A 20,407-nucleotide genomic window follows, 5' to 3' on the forward strand; every position below is an offset into this window, starting at 1 on the left:
GGGGGTTCTCAACGCTTCTCCAGTATAACAACTGCATGCTTCTCAGGATCTTCTCAAATGGCCTATTAGCCACTACTCTTATGATGCTACTCAGAACACGCATTTGTCAGAGGGAGGTGCAGCTCGCTGATCAGCTAGAAGAGGACCCAGACTTCTAGAGCCCTGGGAAGAACACAGGCAACCAAGGCATCAGGACATGCTCTCTGCTCTAACTCCTGGACTTTACTTCCACAAACGGCTGACAAGCGCAGGTGTCCAGGTTTGCAGGCACCTCGCCCTTCTCTTTCCACTAGACACTTAGTCCACAAACTGCAGAAGCAACCAAATATCCAGGACACAAGGAACTTCCTCCCTGCCAGCTAGAGGAGGACCCAGGCGCTGAGGACTCCTTCAACCTCACACTTTCCTCTTACCCATGGGAGGACAAAGGCATGCAGGATCAAAGCACCCTCTTCCTGCTCTAACTTCAAGGTTCCCACCCAGCTGGCAGGAGAACCCAAAGCCCAGGGCACGGGTACCCACAGAGGTATCCTGTGATGGACCCTGTGGAGAACCCCAGCTTCCATGTTCCCACACCAAACTCAATGGGAAGCCGCAGCCTTAACGTCTGTCCTGCTTATAGAATCCTGGTGCCCCTGGGGCAGAGGGCCCCATGGAACGGCAGCACTGCATCTTCCTAATTTGAGCCACCCCTCATTTCTAGGGTCCCCACAAGTTCACAGACATGTTGCCCACTGCTGTCACGTCTGACCTCCACTTCTGCTTGCACCCCACACTCCCCATAAGGGAGAGCCACAGACAAGAGAAACAGGAATTATGGTCTCAGTCTTTCTAGCCTTGAAGGCACGTAAGCCTCCTCCTTTTACAACTGCGCAAGAGTCAGGGTGCCTGACAGGGAGCCTTCGGCACTGAGTGATGGCATCCTGGTTGTGTAGTCTTGGCCCAACTAGAGGATCTGGTCTCCCCAGGAACTGCCCTTTGACCTCATGGCAGGGACCACTCAACACCGGGAGACGATGCCATGGCAGCTTGGCAACCCCTGTGATCCCTAACATGATGTTTCACGTCAAAATACCAACACAATCAAACTTTGGCTTTGGCGATGGCCTCCGGGCCTATGGCAATGATTCCAGCCTGTCGGAACTTTGGGCTCCTCTTGCTACTTCACCTGCCTCTTGAGTGCCCCGTGCTCCCCTTGACATCACCTCGTCATCCTTGTATTTGGCTTCTGTGGCAATGTTTTGGTAGCGGCAGGGCTGCTCACAGAAGGAGTGGCTTCTGTGAGAAGACACCAGAAGCTGCCCCCATGTTGGCTGGAGACAGTTGCAGCTGGCTTCAAGATGGATCTGCCGCTGGCCAAAGCTGACCCGATCAGCAATGTCGGTAGCACCTCTGTGATATTGTTTAAGAAGGGGTAAAAACTGTTGTGCAACAGCAGCTGGGAGGGAGGGGTGAGAATATGTGAGAGGAACAACTCTGCAGACACCAAGGCCAGTGAAGAAGGGAGGGGAGGAGGTGCTCCAGGTGGTGGAGCACAGATTCCCCTGTAGTGCCTGGTGAAGACCATGGTGACACAGGTTGCTGCCCTGTAGCCCATGTAGGACCCCCCACCACAGCAGCTGGAGAAGCCCTGAAGGGAGCTGCAGGCCATGAAAAGCCCACACTGAAGCAGGCTCCTGGCAGGGGCTGCAGCCTGTGGAGAGAAGTCCACGCAGGATCAGGTTTTCTGTCAGGACCTGTGGCCCCGTGGGGGGGCCCACGCTGGAGCAGTCGTGTTCCTGAAGGAACGCACCCCGTGTGAAGGACCCATGCTGGAGCAGCTCTTGAAGAACTGGAGCCCATGGGAAGGACCCAGACTGGAGAAGTTAGTGCCGGACTGTCTCCCATGGGAGGGACCCCACTCTGGAGCCGGGGAACAGCATGAGGAGGAAGGAGCTGCAGAGATAAAGTGCCATGAGCTGACCTCAACCCACATTCTCCATCCCCCTACGCTGCTCGGGGAGAGGACGTAGAAGAGTCGTGTGTGAAGTTGAGCCGAGGAAGAAAGGAGGGGTGGGGGCAGGTGGTTTTAGCTTTGTTCTTATTTCTACTCTGTTTAATTGGCAATAAATTAAGTTAATTTCCCCAAGCCGAGTCTGTTTTGCCTGTGACAGTAATAGGTGAGTGATCTCCCTGTCCTTACTATGACCCATGAGATTTTCATCCTGTTTTCTCCCCCTGTCCTGTCAAAGAGGGGCAGTGATAGAGTGGCTTGCTGGGCACCTGCTGGCTAGCCAAGGTCAACCCACCGGAGTCCTCTAAATCCCATCATCGCCACCTTCACATGCCACACATCCCCACTCGCCCACGACTTCTCCGTGTCCCCTGACCACACTGTTAGTGAAAGGTCTACCAGCACCGCAACATTTATTATTATGGTACTTTATTTCCCCTGCTCTCAAGGCATGTCAATGGTAGATGCTACTCCACGACTTTCAGTGGCCTAGGGCCCCTATCTGGACCCAAAACCTTCCTGCCTTAGTCCAGCCCGGCTGCAGGGCTGGACAGTTTGAAATTGCCTGTGGCAGGTCTATGGCAAGTCCACGGTGAGGTCAGACAGGTCCACGGTGGGTCTCTGGCGGGTCCATGGTGGTGCCGTGGCTCAGCTGCCAGTGCCTCCTCTCTGGGGACATCCTCACATTCTGTCCACATAGTCCTGCAGCCTCCCCAGCACTTCTTGCACCCGCTTCAGTAGCTCCTCCTCATCCACGTTGTGGAAGGCCTCACTGGGGATGACGGGGAAGGGGTGGTGACTTGGGTACTGTGTGGCCTTGCCATCCACGCCACAGCCGTGCAACGCCTCCACCTCCTCTGCCAGGCCTCTCAGCTTTGGCTCCACCGCCTCCAGCCATTGGGCCAGCCCCACCAGCTCCATTGGAGCCTCAAAGGCCTCATCATGGCAAAGTACGGCAGCCACCAGCGCCTTCTCCAGGGCCTGATGCACTTTGAAGAGGACCCAGTTGGGACAGCAGCATCTGATATCATTGTGGGCTGCCTGCAGGTCACTCTTGGCCTGCCGCAGCCACCGCTGCGCCTCTGGGATGGATGGAGTCAGGGTCATGGCCTCCTCATTGCACAAACAGGAGCCATGGCCTTCCTGTCCCCAGCAGTGGTGCTGGGCGGTGCTCGCAGTGTCGTGCTGCAGGTAGAGGCACCGCTTTGGCCGCTCGACAGCACACAGCTGCCCCAGGGTTGCCGGGCTGTTGCCATTCACCCCTGGCACCAGGCTGTGGCAGTCCTTCCCCGGCTTGCCCTTTGCCACAGCCTCCTCCTGCAGCCTCTTCTCCAGCTTTGGCTCCAGCACCGGTGCCATGACCTCCTCTGTCTCTGGTGCATCACCCACCAGTGGCACATTGTTCTCCTCCAGAACAAAGGCCAGGTCCTGTGCCTTCTGGCAGACCAGCATTTCACGCAGCACTGACAAGGCGGGAGCCTCCAGCTGTCCACCCAGGATGACATTGATCTCCTGCGCTAGCGTCTCCAGGACCCTCAGCTGGTGCCGGTTCAGCACCGTATCTGCATGCCGCATGTAGAGGAGTCGCTGGGCACCACCAGCGAGGCACACGTGGATGACCCGTGGCTGGGAGCTGCCCTCCACCCTTGCACCACGGTGGACCAGCACAGTGCGGATGACCTCACAGCACTGCACTTGCAGCTGCTCCCCTGTAAAGCCACAATCCCCCTCCATTCTCATCATAGACCTGTGGCTCTGCCACTGGAGCAGGGCCTCCAGCCCCATCCTAAACCACGGTGATACCAGAAGGGTCTGCAGACGCCTCTGCATGGGGCAGCGAGAGCCATAGCGACATGGTCGCAGACTGCCCTCCTCCAGCTGCTGCTCTGTCACCTCTGAGAGGGCCTGAGGCCGCAGGTGCTGCGGTAGCCTTTGCAGCAGCCACCAGGTGTTACACCTGGACTCCGGCAGCTCAGCCATAAACACAAAGGTCTTCTCCAAGGCCCTAGAGGTACTTGAAGACACGCAGTCATTGAAGTACAGCCTGTGGGATGGCTCTAGGCGGTCAGCAGTGCTCAGCAAGTACAGCTCAGACACAGCGGAGAAGTCAGGGGGCTCCGTGGCATCCCGCAGCAGCCGAAAGAAATGCCGTGTGGCCAGCAGGGCTGTCTTCTTCTGGGTAGGATTGAGGGTCCCGCTGACATGGCTCTCCTGGTGGATTTGGGCCAGGACGTAGCTGTAGTGACTCGGTGTGGGGAGCAGGACCACCCCAAGGTGTCGCAGGAGACCTGCATAGGCAGTTACGCAGGGGTGAGGCTTGAGGAGATAGGGGTAAAAGTCATCCTCGTCCGGCAGCAATAGCACCACTTGCCGTGGCACGGTCATTTTCCCTGACTTGGCCAGCACCACAGGCAGCTTAGCGAGGTGCCCTGTGTCCACCTCCTTCAGATGGGACTGCAAGAAGTTGTACACCTTCTGGAGCACGCTGGCCCGTGTCTTCACCTGCTGTTGCGTCTGGCAGGCTGCCCTGCACACCTGCACCAGGTTGGCCACCACCAGGGCGGTGGGGATCTCTACAAGGACTCCTATGGCCTTCAGGAGGTTCTTCTTGAGTGCCAAGGACTCCGGCAGGATGGTGGCTGTTGTCCACAGGAGCTCAGCCACATCTTCTTGGCAGTAGTAAACACTGCCCTTCAGGGCTACGGGCTTAGTGCAGGCTGCGAAAGGGGGGTGGAGTTTCATCAAATCTGGGGGAATGTCCAGTGGAGGCAGGAAGCGGATTGAGGCAATTTGCTGCAGGAAATTCTCTGACAAGGGAAGTGTGTCACCCAACAGTGTCTGCAGCATCTCCTGCTGTCGCACCAGCAGATCTGCAGCGTGGCACCTGGCCTGAGTGGCTTCATGATCTATCTCCTGGGCCAGTGCCACAAAATCCTCCACAGAGAGGCTGGTGCGGACACCTACCTCATGCAGGAAGTCCATAACAGCTTTCTGCTTGCAATGTAGCTCCACAAAGAAAGACTCGGGCACAAAGCGGTGTTGGAGCCGCAGAGTGCGGAAGGAGGTTGTGTTGTTGTAGAAGTAGGAGGCCAGGCGCAGCACGCCACTGGCATCGGGTATAAAGGCCACAGTCTTAAAAGCTGCCACAACATCTTCTGTGAACTCATCGTCATGGATGGTCTGCAGGGCAAAGAACAAGCGCAGAGCTTCCATATGCTGTTGCGCTGTGAGCTGGGACAGCCGAGGCAGCACCAGAGTCTTGAAGAGCTGCCAGTCATCTGTGATCTTCCAATGGAAATCCTTGGCCAGGTCCTGGTGGATCTCATCTGCTGTGAGCAGCAATATGTCCTTCTCCAGGCTGTACAGGGCTTGTGCACCCTGGGTCAGTTTTGGGCACTGGCTTCTGAGCAACAGCACGTCGTGGTAGGGTGCCACAGCCACATAGTCCCCACCATACTTCTGAAAGAGAGGCAGGAGCCGGAGCTGATCCAGTCCCACCGAATCCAGTTTTCCCTGCACAAAGCGCAGCAGGCAAGTCACATCCTGCTTTGTTAAGTCCTTCCAGTGGAGACAATCTCTGGTGTCCGCCAGCTGAGCGAGAACAGCCCTGGGCTCTGTGGCCTGCAATGTCCTTGTCTTCAGGCGGAATGGGGCAAAGCTAGAAGGCAGCAGGGACTGCTGGAGCACAGGGATGCCCAGTTTGTGCAGTACCTTGTCCACATCCGTCCCACACTGAAAAAGAACTTTGGGGAGGAAGGAGAGTGGCAGTAAAGGCTTCAAGTCTGTCTTACCACCCTGAACAGGCAGCACTGCCATATGCTGGAAACGATCTATGAATGACTTCACGTTCACCTCCAAATCCTCTTCGGTCTTTGCATCTGTGCCGACCACAGTGCTGAAGAACTGCCACAGGTCCTTGAGCCACTTCTCCCCTTCTGGGGTCCAGTTCAGCTGGCCCAGTTCCTCCCGGATGAACGGTTCGGCCTCCAGGAGGCTGAGCTTCTTCACAAAGCAAGGCAGGGTCAAATAAGAAAGGAACTTGTGGGCAAAGCGGTGGCAGTGGCGGGGGAAGAGGTGGGCAAAGGTGTTCTGAAAGACTGGGTGGTGGATGCTGAGGGCATTCAGGCGGCCATCTTCTGTGGCCAGCAAGGGCAGGCCTTCCAGTTCTTCCTTGGCTACATCTCTGGGCTCCAGGCAGTGTTTCAACAGGACGTAGCAGCTCTCTGGGGTCCACAGGGGTGTCTCAGCCAGCACACAGGGCACGGGGAGTGCCAGGGCCTTGAGGAAGCGCCGGAGAGAGGGCGGCTGAAAGGCTACAGCTCCCACCTGGGCTGCAATGAACTCCTCATAGATCTCCTGCAGGTTGGTGAATGCTGGCACCAGGTTCATGTTCAGGCGCTGCAGCACCTCCTGGAGCTTTAACTCAGGCTTCGCTGTGAGGAAGTATGGCTCTGTTAGCACATCCTTTCCACCTGGAGATGCCCAGGTGATCGTCACCGTGCTGCCAGGGGGCTGCACATGGTACTGCACACGGTACACAGGCACCAGGGGCAGGCGTGAGTGAGTGAGGCGCCTATAGACACCCCTCACCATGTCCTGAAAGGCAGGTGTCACAGCGCCCTTTCCCACAGCAGGGAAGAAACGGAGGTAGCGAGAGACCAGGTGCAGCTGGCAGTCCTCCAGGCACTTGAACTGGAGTCCTTCAGGCCCCAGGGCTTCCCACTGCCTCGTGAGAAAGGCACAGTACAGCGGAGTCACTAAGTGTCGGAGCAAGAAGCAATTCCAGGCTGCCTCTGTGCTGCCTTCGTCCTGGCGGAGATTGCGTCTGGCCGCATCCACAGAGAAGTTGGCGTTGATGTGTACAGGCAGCCCTGTGGTCAGCGGCAGTGGGAGGGTGCAGAAAGCTTTGCCCATGACTTTGTGTAAGCTCAATGGCTTCAGGCAGCCAGCCACAGCCCCATAGGGCAGCCGCCCACGCACTGGAGACTCCTCAGCCCCCTCCTGAACGCCAATTTGGGAGACCACCCTCCACACGGTACTGTCCCTGGCCTTGCTGGTTTTGACTGTCACGATATAGGAGACAGAGATGGGGCTGTTCCCATCCGTGCCTTGGCTCAATCTCGCTTGAAAATCCCGTCTCAGCTCTGCATCGCCATCTGACAGCTCTGTGGTCACCCGCAGCTTCTCCAACAGCTGCTTCCCGTGTGGGGGGATCTCAGAGAAAACCACGGTGCGGAGGTGCCGGAGGAAGAGCACCAAGTCCTCACCTTTCTCAGCCAGTTCTGTCTCCATGTCCCTGATGTCTTGGTCCCGCACGACCAGGTCAGACACCCTGGAGGTGGCAGCCCCAGTTGCAGTGCGCAGGGGCAGCCGGAAAAGGACACCCTGGTTCAGGTTGAAGAGGGAGGGCAGGAAGGTGCCATAAATGTCCGGAAAGTTCCTCTTGAATTCAGGGTTGACAGCGAACATCCCACCAGGCCTTTCCGTTGTGGCTACGGGCACGTAGCATTGATGGGGATCAAAGACACACAGGGCACTGTCTCCAGTAAGGAAGGCTGGGCAGTCAGTAAAGTGGAAGACAGTGTTGAAGCCAAGGCCATATTTGCCTGTCACATCCTGCCGGCCTTGCTTGCCACCCACCCCCAGACGCTGAATGCCTTCAATGTCCTGCTGCTGGAAGGGGCTGTCACTGTAGATGCAGAGGGCAGGGCCCTGCAGGTTGTTCCAGTTCTCACTGAAAGTGGTACGCACTGGGTGCTGCCGGCGGTCCCACACAAAGTGTACAAGCTGCGCACCAGCATCGTCCGCATTCTGGAGCAACTCTGTCACCATATCACGAGCGCATGCTGGGTACTCAGCCAATATGTTCTTCAGACGTGTAGGCAAGTCTTCATGGGCACCAAACGGCTGTGCCCAGAGGCTGAGATCTGCAGTGGGCAGCTGGATCCTCTCCAGTGCCCAGTGACGTGTGGTAGGCACCCCACAGCGCAGGGCCGTGTGTCGGGACAGCTTTTCATGGCACAGCAGGACATCTCTGTCCAATGGCACCCACGGCGTATCGTTGAAGTGGAGCTTGTCTTGTGGACGCAAAACGCCCTCCTGGTCAGGCAGAAAGAGTTGCTGGGCCTGGTAGGCATCCGGCTCTTTGTCATCTGCCATCAAGCCACAAGACACCAGCCGCAAGGCCAGAGCCAGCTCCGTGGCAGGCAGTGGCTCTCCAGCATGCATCTTCGCCAGGTTGCAGAGCGCTTGGGCATAATCATCCCATGTGAATGTGTGGCGCAGACCCACACACTCCCAGAGATGGCTGTAGGACCGGTACTGCTCTGGGAGCTGGTGAAGATACGGGGCAGCCTCAAACGACAACTTCTCAGCCACAGCCATGACCGGCAGAAAGCGGGAGCCCACCAAGATGAAGGGCTCCCCTTGGGATGCTGCAGAAGCCACCTCACCCCAGATGGAGCGATCTCCCTGGAGCAGCACGTCCAGGTACATGTAGCAGCGGTCGGTGCTGGTCTGCAGGTTCTCCAAAGGGAGAGCGTTGGAACTGCAGCTCAGTGCATGCAGCTGCTCAAGGACTGTAGCTGCTGGCGGCTGACGGTCCAGCCCCAAGAAGGATGCAACGTCCTTGGGGAGGCTGAAGTTTTTTCCCAGCGCTTGAGGAGCCAAAATAGGGTGGATGAGTCCCACTAGAGGGGCATTGAGGTGATGGTAGAGCTGGGCAGCTGGCAAGAGCACATGTTCACCAGTGGGCAGTGTACCAGGGAGGAAGGGCACAGTCTGGAAAGCTGCCTGCATGGTGTTGTTCACCCTCTCCTCCACTGCATCCCGAAGCAGATGAAGGATGCAAGCAGCCCTCCAGCAGCCCTGGGCATGGTCCTCGGTCCAGAGAAGCTGCACTGTCTTTGCCCGCTCCAGCAGCTCTGGCAGGGTCATTGTGTCCTTAGCCATGCCCAGCCTCTCCAGTTGGCTTAGTCTTTCTGGGGAAAGGAAGGCATCCCCAGTGGGGAAGCGCCCATCCTTAGGGTCATAGAGAGAGGCAGCGCGGCCTCTGGGATGCACCAGGTAACTGATGAGCTGCAGCTGGCCATGAGGGGTGGCAGGAATGCAGGGCACTGTCTGCAGCACTTTGTTCACATCATCGTGGGACATATCCAACGCATGGAGAAGCAGTGCATCCCGGTCAACAACAGAGAGGTCTTTCAAGTTGGGAAGCACAAGCTCGCAGTAAAAGCAGGGCCAGTCATAGGTGCCAGCATCCACTGCCTTCCCCAGGCCCCTCCGCACCTGCTCTGGCAATGCCACAGGTAACAGGGGATGGGGCAGGGTGGTGGCAAAGACACGCCTCGCTATGGCACCCAGAGTGGGGTGTCTGATCACAGCCTGGTGCAGGAAGCGGGCGTCCTGCAGTGAGCACCATGAGCAGCCATCCGAAAAGAGCCTGGGGCCATTCCTGGCTGCCAAAGCCTGGTAGAAACCAGTCACAGCCTCCGTAAAGGGGTAACGGGCGGTGTTAATGTCCGGCCAGAAGACATGATATTCATAGCTCTCCAACTCACCTGCCTCATGCATGGTGCGGAGGTGGTCCAGCGCCCGGATCCAGGCAGCTGGCACGGCACTGCGGAGCAGCACCCGGTTCCACTCACCCTGCTCCGCTGTGTCCCACAGCCCCTTGCGGTTTGAGAGGATGCTGAAGGCTCCATGCACGTGGACTGGCAGCCCTGAGGCAATTGGCATGGGAAGGTGGCAGAAGACTTGCCCCTCCTCAGCATCCGGATGTGGCATCCACTTGCCATCTGCAGTTCGGGCAAGGGGAAGGGCCACACCAGCCATGGGAGGCAGAGGGTGGAGCCCTGCCTGTGTGTTCCGGTGAAACAGTTCCAGCAACTCCCCATCATCCTGGCACACCAAAACTAGGTAGCGCCATGTGGTCTTGGATGTCTCCTCACAGGCTGTGAGCTGCTCGAGGGCTGCCCAGCTTGAGGGGTCCCCAGGGGCTCCCAAGTCTCGGATCTCCTTTCGCCGCAGCATGGCCAGAGGCACAGTCTCCTCCACAGAGGTGGCCGTGTCTGGCAGCACCTCCAGGGACATCTCCCTCACCTTCCGCAGGAAGAGCAGCAGGAGCCGGTTAGAGCCAAGGAAGCCGGTGCCAAGGGACTTGATGCGCTCTGTACCAAAGGCCTCTGAGCAAATCTGTGATGTCACAGCTTCCTCTTCAGTGCGGAAAGGCAGGCGGAAAAGGCTCCCTGGGAAGGGTCCTGGCTCAGGCAGGCGGCACCCAAAGATACCGTGGTAAGGCCAGAACTGCTCAGCAAAGGCACGGAGGATGCGTGGTCGTCTGGAAAAGTCCAGGCGGATGCCAGGGCTGCCAGCCCTGGGCATGTGCTTGCTCAGATGGGTGCCATTGGGATCAAAGATGAGCAGTGTCTCCCCACTCAGCACTGCTGGCACATCTGTGACACGGTAGACAGAGCTGAAGCCCAGCCCAAAGCGTCCAATCTGGCCTGCCTGGCCCTCCTTTGTAGCAGCCCCAACCCGTGTGATGTTATGGAAGTCATCCTCTGTGAACAAGGCATTGTTGTAGGCCCAGAGAGCTGGGCCATGGCAGGCAGCCATGCCGGGGTCTAGCAGCCCAGAGTTGGCCTTTCTGCAGCGTCGGAGGTCCAGGAGGAAGCGGCACACAGTGGCTCCAGCATCCTCTGCATTCTGGACGATCTCTGTGAAGATGTCACCTTCCTCACCATACTCCCGGAGAATGTTGCGAAGCCGTAAGGTGATGGGCTCTGAGGGGCCGCAGGCTGTGAATGGCTCCGGCCCCAGCACCCGCGTACTGAGCAGCTCCGTGCCGAGGAATATGGCCGTGGTGGATGGCACTGCCTCATGCACCACCTCCTGAACATCCTCCTCTGCCTCCAGCTCCATGTCCAGGTACACAGTAGAAGCTGCTGGACGGAGGGCAAATCCCGAGCCTTCCGGGACCCTCACGGGAACTGGCACCGTGCCCTCGCCCTGGTGCCCCCGGCTCTTAAGCCACTCCAGGACAGCTACAGCCACCTGTAGCTCTGCTGCAGTGCCAGCTCTGGAGCTGCGTGCATCTATGTCCTGCCCCAGGCAGCGCAGGGCTGCAACCGCCCTCTCCTCACTCACCCTCGCCTCCACTCCCCAGGCCCTGAAGAGGCAGCTGTAGGGCAGAAAGTCAGGGGGCACCTGGGGCACCAGTGTCCCCAGCTCCAGCTCCTCAGGACAGCCCAGCACAGCATCACACGGCAGGGCAAACCCATTCCCGGTCCACACCACAGCATCATCTGGGGCAGCCCCAAAGGTCTTCAGGTTTTCCTGCATGTGCCGGTAGACAGGCTGGAGTGCGGGACCTACCTCACCCATGTCCCTGCATCCTGCCAGCTGTCTCAGCTGCTCCCACACTCTCTCGGGTGGCGGGGTCTGGCTCAGTCCCAGTTTCTTCTCTGCCTCTGGCACAAAGGCGTCAGTCAGGTGCATGGCCAGCCCCACAAGCGGCTGGTACTGGGCAGACCGCAGCTCCTTGGGGGGCAGGAAGGGCCGGTCTGGCTTTCCAGTGCACTTGGAATGAGGTACCCATGGTAGGGCCTGGAGCTGGCTAAGCTCTGCACTGCTGAAGCCAGCCAGTGTCTTGGGGCAGTTGCAGACCTTGATCAGTGCCTGTGCCCTGTCCAGAGCCGCTGCGTCACCCTGACTGACACTTGCTGCAGCCTCTAGGATGTCCAAAGGCAACAGGCACCCCTCGCCGTGCCGCAAGCCCAGGGCTCTCAAGGCACGGAGGACAGGTGGACTGCAGAAGGCGGCAGGAGGAAAGTGCTCAGGGCCCAGCAGTGCCTGCAAGGTGCTCTCACAGGGGTCGTAGAGGTCCCGCGGACACCTAGGGCCCTTGGGGGTCTCCAGGAAGGCCAGCGTGCTGCAGGCTTGGAGGAGCGGGGGACTCTGTGCAAAGAGGATGTCTCCGTGCTGCAGCACCCAGAGCAGCAGAGCCTCTGTCTCCGCCGCTCGCCCTGCATAGGCACCACAGGCCACGGCTCTGATGGCCTCCAGCGCCACGTGGGCTGCACCGATGAAGGACCTCTGGAGCCTCTCCAGGAGCCGCCGGTCAACTTCATCCCGGCACTGCAACATGGCCTTTGGCAGCACCACCTCTCTGGGCAGCTCCAGCTGTGGCTCCAGCGCCGGGGTGTCACCAGCCGGTACCAGTTCCGTGGGCTGCGGGGTGGCCAAGCAGGGCAGTGGGCTGAAGAGGGGCAGCGCAGCCAGCGTGGCCCTATCCTGCTCTGTCAGGGATGGGATGTCTGCCACATAGAGCCGGAGGGTGTCCACATCCGCAGCAGGCAGTGTGGCCAGGCGGGAGGCCACAACTGCAGTCTCCTGCCTGCCAAGGGCCCGCAAGGCATTGAGGGGGGATGGAGGCAGGACATAGCGGGACAGGCAGCGGTGCCACATGCCTGGTGGCACCACTGGGCAACCCAGGGCTTCCAGGACAGAGGTCACAGCAGGTGGCAGGCACTGGTCCTCCCATGCCTGGAAGATAAGTCCAGACTGGGGTATCAGTGGAGCCAGACGGATGCTAGGGGCATCCAGTGCGGACAGAGGGATGAGAGGGAGCCCCTCCAGAGGGCCCAGGTCTTCCACGTGGTGAGCCAGGAATTGCCACAGGGCTGAGAACCAGGAGGCTGGGGGCTGCGGGGGGCCTTCAGCTGGGTACCAGGTCACTGGGGTTGAAGATTGGGACGTCCAGGTGGAGGGCAGAGCCAAGCGTAGGGTCTGGGCAGTCACGGCTGGGTCCAGCACAACCAGGTTGGGGAAGAGACCTGTGTACGAGAGGCAGAGGCTGGATGAGGAGTATGTGGGACCCGGGACCTGGCAGGGGATCCCAGGATCTGGGGGAAAGAACCTGAGATCTGCAGGGGGGTGGGAGGACCTGGGCTCTGGAGGGACAGTGGATAGCCTGAATAGGAGGAACAGAGGAACCCCGCATTGGTGGGGACAGAGGAGATCTGGAAGGGAAAGAGGTGTTGGGGGGGACCGGTATTAGGGGGCACAGAGGTCCTCAGATGGGGAACACAGGGAGACCCAGGATCCAAGGGAGCACGGAGGGAATAAGGGAACGTGGGAAAAACAGCAAGGACAGGGGAGTCCCCAGAGACACGGGAAGATGCAGGGTAGGAGAGGTGGCCCTGAGCTCAGACAACGCACCCCAAACCGGAGAGAGACAGTGAGACTTGGGATCTACAGTGCTGTTGAACGGATGGGGGCAGCCCAGAGGGGGGCATCAGACAGGGACCAGGGACCCCAGGTGTGTACAGGGAGTATCAGCCTGGTACAGGGGCACATTGGGGCTGCAGAGGAGCCCAAGGATGTACAAGGGGGCCTAGGGCTGTTGGGGTTGAGGGAGATTAGGGGACCCAAAGGTGGCCCAGGCACCCCTGTCTCTTACCTGCCTTGGCGATGCCTCGCAGGAGGCTGTCCAAGCCTGGCTCCAGGTCCGAGGGCAGGAAGGACCCGGCCAGGCCAGGCAGGAGCTCCCTGTGGGAACAAATGGAGGTGCTGGGGGACTAGAGAGGTAACGGGGGGCAGGCAGCTTCCTGGCTCAGCTCCCACTCGGTGAAACCAGGGGAGAGGAGGAGGGCGGTGAGGTGCCCGCATGTCCAGGTTCAACCCTGGACACCCTTTCAGCCCAAGAGCAGGAGCTGTGCCATGGGCAGCCGGCTCACCTGCCCAGTCCCACAGGGAATGGGGTCACCTGGGGCCGCGGACTCACCTGGGGCAGTCGGACGTGTCCACGTAGACAATGTCTGACGCAGTCCCAAAGGCCACGAAGGTCCCATTGGCGCGAGGCAGGAGGGGGAGACCCTGCAGGTCAGCATGGCACCCATCCCCGGCCACGTAGCGCAGCAGGGAGAGCCGGTCGGCAGCCGGGAGGCCTGCGTCCCCATGGCGCCGCAGCACCTCCCGCACGTGGCCGGCTGTGGCCTCCCGCATGCCCTCCGCCATCCCCAAAGCCAGCGCCCTCCGGACATGGGCTGGGACCTCAACCACCGGCTCCCCAGCTGCCACCAGCAAGGCCCGGAGCACCCGCTGTGTGGCCATGTCCCCCGCGGCCTCCGGCAGCAGCAGGGCCTCAGGGGCCCGCAGCCACCTTGTGACACTCTCTGTGGCTGGCGCCAGGGTGCAGGCAGCTGCCAGCTCCTGGCAGACATGGGTCACCAAAGTGCGGATGCGGCCAGAGCTCGGCGTGCGCTCAGGGTCTGGCCAGATGCTGTAGGCGTCTGCCCCAGGCAGAGCCGTGGCCACGGCAGCCATGTGCCTGTAGACCCGCGGCAGGAGGCCAAGGAGCAGCAGGGCGTTCCAGCGGGCACCCTTCTCGCCTTCCTCACCCTCCTCAGGCCAGCGGAGGTGGCGGCGGTCGTCGGAGAGGGCGAAGGGGGCGCTGGCATGGAGGGGCAGCTCTGTGACCGTCTCGTCTGTGGCTGGCAGGGGTAGGAAGCAGCACAGCCGGCCTCGGCAGGGCCCACGGAGGGGGTGCGCCAGGCTTAGCTCGGGGCAGCACCCCAGCCCTGCGCCCAGCGCCACTGCCGGCCCCTCCGTGGCTCTGCCTGTGGCCACCAGCCACTCACTCCCGTCCCGCCCCCCATCCCTGTGCAGGGCCATCAGGCACCACGCCAGACTCAGCCCCTCATCCCCTGATGGACCTGGGATAGGGAGAGGCTGAGGGGATGCCACAAGGGTCCCCATGAGGGTCTGGACCCCATCAGGGGCCACGCGGTGCAGGGCCACACGGCGGACATGGCGAAGGAAGAGGAGGGCAAGAGGGGCCTCGGTGAGGAAGGCCTGGAGGAGGCTACGGAGGCGCTCAGGATCGGAGACCCCTGCAGCGATTCCTGAGGGGTGCCGGCGGAGGGGGAAGCGGAAGAGGGTGCCCTGGGCAGAGCCACGGTGCTGTCCCACAGCTTCCAGCCCAGCCCAGAAGGGCTCGAAAAGACCAGGAAAGTCCTGGGCTGCAGAGATGTCCCAGCGGCCACCGGCATCTGACAGCACCTGGCATTCGGGGTCCAGCACTCCCAAGGATGGGGGGCTCAGCACGCCTGGCAGGTCTGGGGACATGGGAACCATGAGGCCACAGGGATGGCATGGCCACCACTGCCTCCTCAGACCATCTGAACCCACCAGTGGCCCAAGTGCCCACCCAGTACCCTCAAATTCAGCTCCCCAGTGCCTCCCGTGATCCCAAGCTTAATTGTTATTCATCAGTCCTTCCTCAGTTTACCCCTGCAGCCCTGCCCTCCTTTGCCCCCCAGCCTCCCGGTGCTCCAGTTTTCCTCGCTTCAGTCACAGCCCTCCACTTATCACCCCCTCAGTGCCCCCCAGTACTCCCCAGCACCTGTAGTTCAGTGCCTCCAGTACAAACCACGTCCCCAATTCAATCCCAGTGGAGGCCCCCAGTGCTTCCTTACCGGTCAGGTGATAGACAGAGGTGAAGCCCAGGCCGAAGCGTCCCACAGTGCTGGGGTCCTCCCGCTTGTGCGACACCCCTGGGCGCATGAGCCCTGTCCAGTCCCGGGGGGACATTGGGGCGTCATTGTAGGCCAGGAGGGCTGGGCCTAGGGGATCCAGACCGTGGGTTAAGGGAGACTTGGGATATGGAGGGGGGGGTTTGCCACCCGCACTCAGCCCCTCATCCCCTGATGGACCTGGGGATGGACCCCACCCTCTCAGTCCCCCCTCCAGTCCCACAAAACCCCCCTCAGTGCCCCCAATACCACTGAGTCCTCCCAGTACCATCAGTGCCACCGACACACCCCAGAACACCTCATTGGTTTCAGTTTTCCCAGTCCACTCTCATCCCTCTGCAATTCTTCACCAGTACCCCCCAATCCCTCCCAGTATCTGCCAGTGCCACCCCTGCGCTTTGCCCAGTCTTTCCCAGTGCCCGCAGCGCCTCTCACCCTGAGTGCCCTTCAGTCCCCCTCTGGTGACGTCGAACTCCCGCTCATCGGACACGAGCACGACCTCGTTAGCACCAGCATCGTCCGCATTCTGCACCAGCTCCTGCATTCAGGGATCAGCGCCTGGACACCTGGGTCCCCCCCAGCCCCCAGAGAAAACCACCAACCCGCTCTCCCATCAAGGTCCAGAGGCTGGTGCTGGGCAAGGACCACCACCCTCCCCAGCTGCCTGCAGCCTGTCTGCCCAGCTGGGCAAGAGAGCCCAGGCGGCTGGGTTCCCCGGGGTCTCACCTTGAAGATCTGCCCCCCGTCGGGGTACTTCTGCAGGACGTTGTGCAGGTAGTCAAGGAAGGTGGGTGCTCGCTGGCAGAAGGCCTCCCTGCAAAGCAGAGAGAAGGGTCAGGGGGGCCTGGTCTCCATGGGTAACCGGGACCCCCATGTCCTCCTCAAATCCCCCAGGATGTCCCCCTCCTTCTGGGGTCCAGAACGTTATCTCCTCCCGGGACCCACTGAAACAACCACCTCCAAGGACCGCCCCCCACCTCCCCAAGACCCCCATACCTTCCTGGGACCTTCCAGCAGCCCTGAAACTTCCCCATACACCCCCCTGCAAGCCCTGAGCCCCCCCCATAATCCCCACCTCCCTCAGTAACCCTTCGGGTCTCCCCAGTAACCCCTGAGCCCCCAGTGAACCCTGGAACCCCCCATGTCCCTCCATAAAACCCCAATAACATCCTAGTGCCCCCTCCCCACTCACACATTGGGCTGCTTGAGGGCCATGACGGACACTGCAGGGGGGGACACCTGGGTCCCTGGTGAGGAGCTGCTGCGCCGACACCCACCCGGGTCCTCTTCAACAGCGCGGGGGCCCTGGCCCCGCCCCCGTGAGCCGGCAGTTTCGTTTCTCGGCTGCACACGCCTCAGCCTCTCAGCTCTTTTTTTTAACCCAAAAAAGAGTGTAAGACCATGGCAGTGGGATGGGGTCCCTTGGGGTATGGCTGTGGTGCAGGTGGCCACGGCGATGGGTTGGGAGCCGTAGGTATACGGCTATGGGGTGACGGAGATACACGGGACGTAGCTATGGGGTGGGATCCCCACGAGCAGGGGCACATCACTACGGCGTACGGGGACATGGAGACGTAGCTGTGGGGTGGGATCGCTATGGGTCAGGGAGACGCTGGGATGTGCTAGATGGAGGGGGTGCAGAGGACATGGCAGCGGAGTGGGGAGAACATGGAGACAGGGAAATGAAGCAGGGAGGATGTGGAGCATGTATATGGGGTGGTGGGTACATGTGGGACATAGCCATGGAGTAGGGGGGGACTCTGGGACATGTCCATGGGATGGGATTGCTGTGGGGTGGGATGTATATGGGAACACGGCCATGGGTTGAAGGGCTGTGGTGGGATTGATGAGAGGGAAGGCTTAGCAGGTCTCTTCCAACTCCCCATGCCCCTGGTCAAAAGGAGATTCTGGGTGACCATGGGCCCACCTGACTCCTTCAAAAAGGTCAGTGCCTAGAAGCATGTCCCTGCCTGGTGGATCCGGTAGATCGTACGTGGCATGTCACCATGGACAGGCAGCTGAGGACATCCCCTGTCACAAGAACTGTGTGGGAACAGAGGGAATGGGAGGATACGAGGACCTGGAGGACACTGAGAAAGGCGTCTCCAGGGACATAGGCACTGGGGAAAAAAGGACATGGGCTGTCCCTGTCTTGAGCCTGGGGGTGGTTAAGGACAGAAGGCCTGGTGAGGTATGGGGCCAGCAAGGATCCATGTTGTGAACTCAGCTGGGCACTGAGATGGGCCTATGGCCGTCCATAGCGGTTTCCGAGGTGAGGTAGGACCAGGTGTCACGGGCAGAGTGATTCGCTTCGCTCATAAGAAAGAAGTGGCGAAATATTTATCAATATAAAACCCTGATTTAACAAAGTTAGCAGTGAATGCGACAGTGTTTTACAAGATTCGATGGCAAGGTGGTACGCTTGGTTATTTACTGCCCAGAGGCCAGGGTCAGAGAGAGCTGTCAGGGAGACCCTCCCGTTGAATCAAGGTTCAGAAAGGACCCCTGGCTTTCTCAACTCCTTCTCCAAGAGGAGTCTGGGTGCGGCTGGACCCAACCCTAGTCCCAGACTTGGTCAACAGTTTGTGCACAGTCAATCCCTATATCCCTTAGCTAAGATTTCAAAGTTTAGCATGCTACTAGTCACTTACCGAGGATCTGTTGCGGCAAGGAATCTCTCAGCCTCGAGGAGAAGAGCCTTAAGCGAGTGTCCCTGCTCACGGGGAGATGCTGGCGCGCTGCCGTGCGGGAGAGCTCAAAGGGCTCCTGGGCTGCCCACTATTTATGGAGTAAGAGAATTGACCTACAGTCGTATTCGCAGGGGAGCGAAATAGTCAGGTCCCCACTGCAGACAGGGTTTTGTCTGTGTTGCCAGCCCGCCCCCAAAGTCCGGGTGCAACTCATCACACCTCCCACTGATGGCTTGAGCAGCAGCCGGGGGGGGGGGGGGGGGAAGGGGGAAAAGGGTGAAAAGGGGAGAGCACACTGCCACACCAGGCATGTGTCCAGGTGGGGAATGTGGGATAAAACATGTGTCAAGGGTGGGGAGGGAAGAAGACGTATGTGGGGCAACAGGTGGGAGCCAGACATGAGTCCAGGATGACATGGGACCAGGATGTACGTTTGCGGAGGGCAACTATCTCGGACTAGGGCCTCACAGACCCTTTTCCTTCCCTCCCTCCCTCCCTCCATCCATCCATCCATCCCTCTGTCTCTTTACCATCTCACTACAGGGCGCTGGCTGCTCAGGCAGGGCAGCACCCCCGTGAGTGTCCATGGATTCCTTGGGGAGACATTACAGGGGAACATCAATGCTAAGGGCAAGGCTGGGAGGGACAGGGAACCCGGGGGGGTAGCGTGCAGGTCAGTGCTTCATGGCTTCACTCTATCTCCATGCAGAGCCACTCTTTCCTGAGCTCTTCATCCCCATGAGCCTCAGAGCTGTGGTGAGACTGGGGACAGCCATGAGCATCTCCTACATGTGCCAGTGCTGGGATGTGACGTTCCTCCTGTGCAGGGATGGAGATGGGTGCCCCCAGGACTGCCAGGATCCGCTGGCCAGCCAGGTGGATAGTGGGTCACGAGCCTGCTGCTGCGCCAGAAGGATGGAGCCGGGTGTCCCGTTGGGAATCCAATGGCCCCTGGAACTGGCTATTACTCTATGCGATACAAAGCTCATCTGCAGGCACGTGGAGCACAGAGAAACCAAATTGTGTACTGTGAGGGTGGTGAGCCCCTGGCCCAGGCTGCCCAGAGAAGCTGTGGCTGCCCCATCCCTGGAGGGGTTCAAGGCCAGGTTGGATGGGGCTTGGAGCAACCTGGGCTGGTGGGAGGTGTCCCTGCCCAGGGCAGGGGGGTGGAATGAGATGATCTTTAAGGTCCCTTCCCACCCAAACTATTCTGTGATTCCATGATTCTATGACAGGTGTAACTGCTCAGCAACGGTAACTTGTGACCAAGGGATGATCTGGCACGGAAGGTGAGGATGCCCAGCTGCAGAAAGGGTTAAACTGGTTGGGAGCAGGAATGCGGGGATTTTGACTCCTGCCGGGGAAACGAAACTTCCCTCGCTGATGAGGTAGAAAGCCGGCAGACTTGTCTTCTAGCCAACGTGTGACGCACTCGCTGAGGGGCCACCATTGGTCAGCGGAGCTGGCGCCCGGGGATGAACCCGCGCTCGCAGGATCGGTGCTTCGGGGCCGGTGCAATGCATGGTCACACACACACACACACACACACACACACACACACACACACACACACACACACACTCGCTCCCGGGCGCTTCCTCCTCCTTCAGGCTGAACCCTCGGTTTCCCGCAGCAGAGTCTCAGGCGTTGGATTTCATAAAACAATTAATTTAATTGGAAGGTACGGCAGCAAGAAGAGCCCGGGCTGGGTGCTTCCGAAAAGAGGGACCCCGAACAAAGGAATCCCTGGGCACTGGTGCCCTTGTGACCCACACGGCCGTGCCACACTCGCCCTTCACACGCTATCCACGCGTCTTCTAGTCCAATGGGGATTTTTGGTCTGGGCTCTTCTAACACCTAATTGGATCCTTTTCCCGTGTCCAGGGAAAGACACAGGTTGATCTGCAGTTTACGGCAAGGGCTGCAGCCTCTGTGTCTTCTGGTCCGTACTCCTTGTGCAGCTGCACTCCCTGGCAGAACACGGGGAACTGAAGAGTCCTGGACTCGGGAAAAACATCACCAAAACATCAGCGTGATATCAAAACACTTTCCCATGCTGAAAGACTAAACCCAGCACTGTACCAGCTGCTAGGAAAATTACTAAGAAAAATACCTCTGTTGGTGCTTCAGCAAATCCAGCTGCTCCTGCTCCGTAAAGCTAAGAAAACAGCCCAAATCACACTGCATTA

The 20,407-nt window shown here is 59.6% G+C and overlaps 1 protein-coding gene across 2 annotated transcripts; it reads right to left on the minus strand.

Moving 5' to 3' along the window:
• Window positions 1-2,405: 2,405 nt before the first annotated feature.
• On the minus strand, window positions 2,406-16,832 carry LOC128916654 (sacsin-like). Of its 2 annotated transcripts, none has more exons than XM_054218603.1 (7): window positions 16,721-16,832; window positions 16,255-16,342; window positions 15,964-16,066; window positions 15,472-15,618; window positions 13,779-15,111; window positions 13,455-13,543; window positions 2,406-12,828 (listed from the first exon to the last, which is right to left on the minus strand). In XM_054218603.1, the coding sequence occupies exons 1-7, from the start codon at window positions 16,741-16,743 to the stop codon at window positions 2,675-2,677; spliced, it is 11,937 nt and encodes a 3,978-aa protein (XP_054074578.1). In that variant the 5' UTR covers window positions 16,744-16,832; the 3' UTR covers window positions 2,406-2,674. The 2 variants fall into 2 exon arrangements, with proteins under 2 accessions (XP_054074578.1, XP_054074579.1); XM_054218604.1 differs by having other exon boundaries at window positions 15,964-16,094; window positions 16,721-16,735.
• Window positions 16,833-20,407: the final 3,575 nt, after the last annotated feature.

Source organism: Rissa tridactyla, chromosome 12 (genome assembly GCF_028500815.1).
Source record: "Rissa tridactyla isolate bRisTri1 chromosome 12, bRisTri1.patW.cur.20221130, whole genome shotgun sequence".
Classification (NCBI taxonomy): Eukaryota; Metazoa; Chordata; class Aves; order Charadriiformes; family Laridae; genus Rissa; species Rissa tridactyla.

Coding starts and splice junctions, on each gene's coding strand:
- LOC128916654 (XM_054218603.1), bottom strand. CDS start 16,743: ATGGCCCTCAAGCAGCCCAATGT. Junction 16,067..16,254: donor ACGGGGGGCAGATCTTCAAG/GTGAGACCCCGG, acceptor CCCTGAATGCAG/GAGCTGGTGCAGAATGCGGA. Junction 12,829..13,454: donor GCGAGGCATCGCCAAGGCAG/GTAAGAGACAGG, acceptor TCTCGTACACAG/GTCTCTTCCCCAACCTGGTT.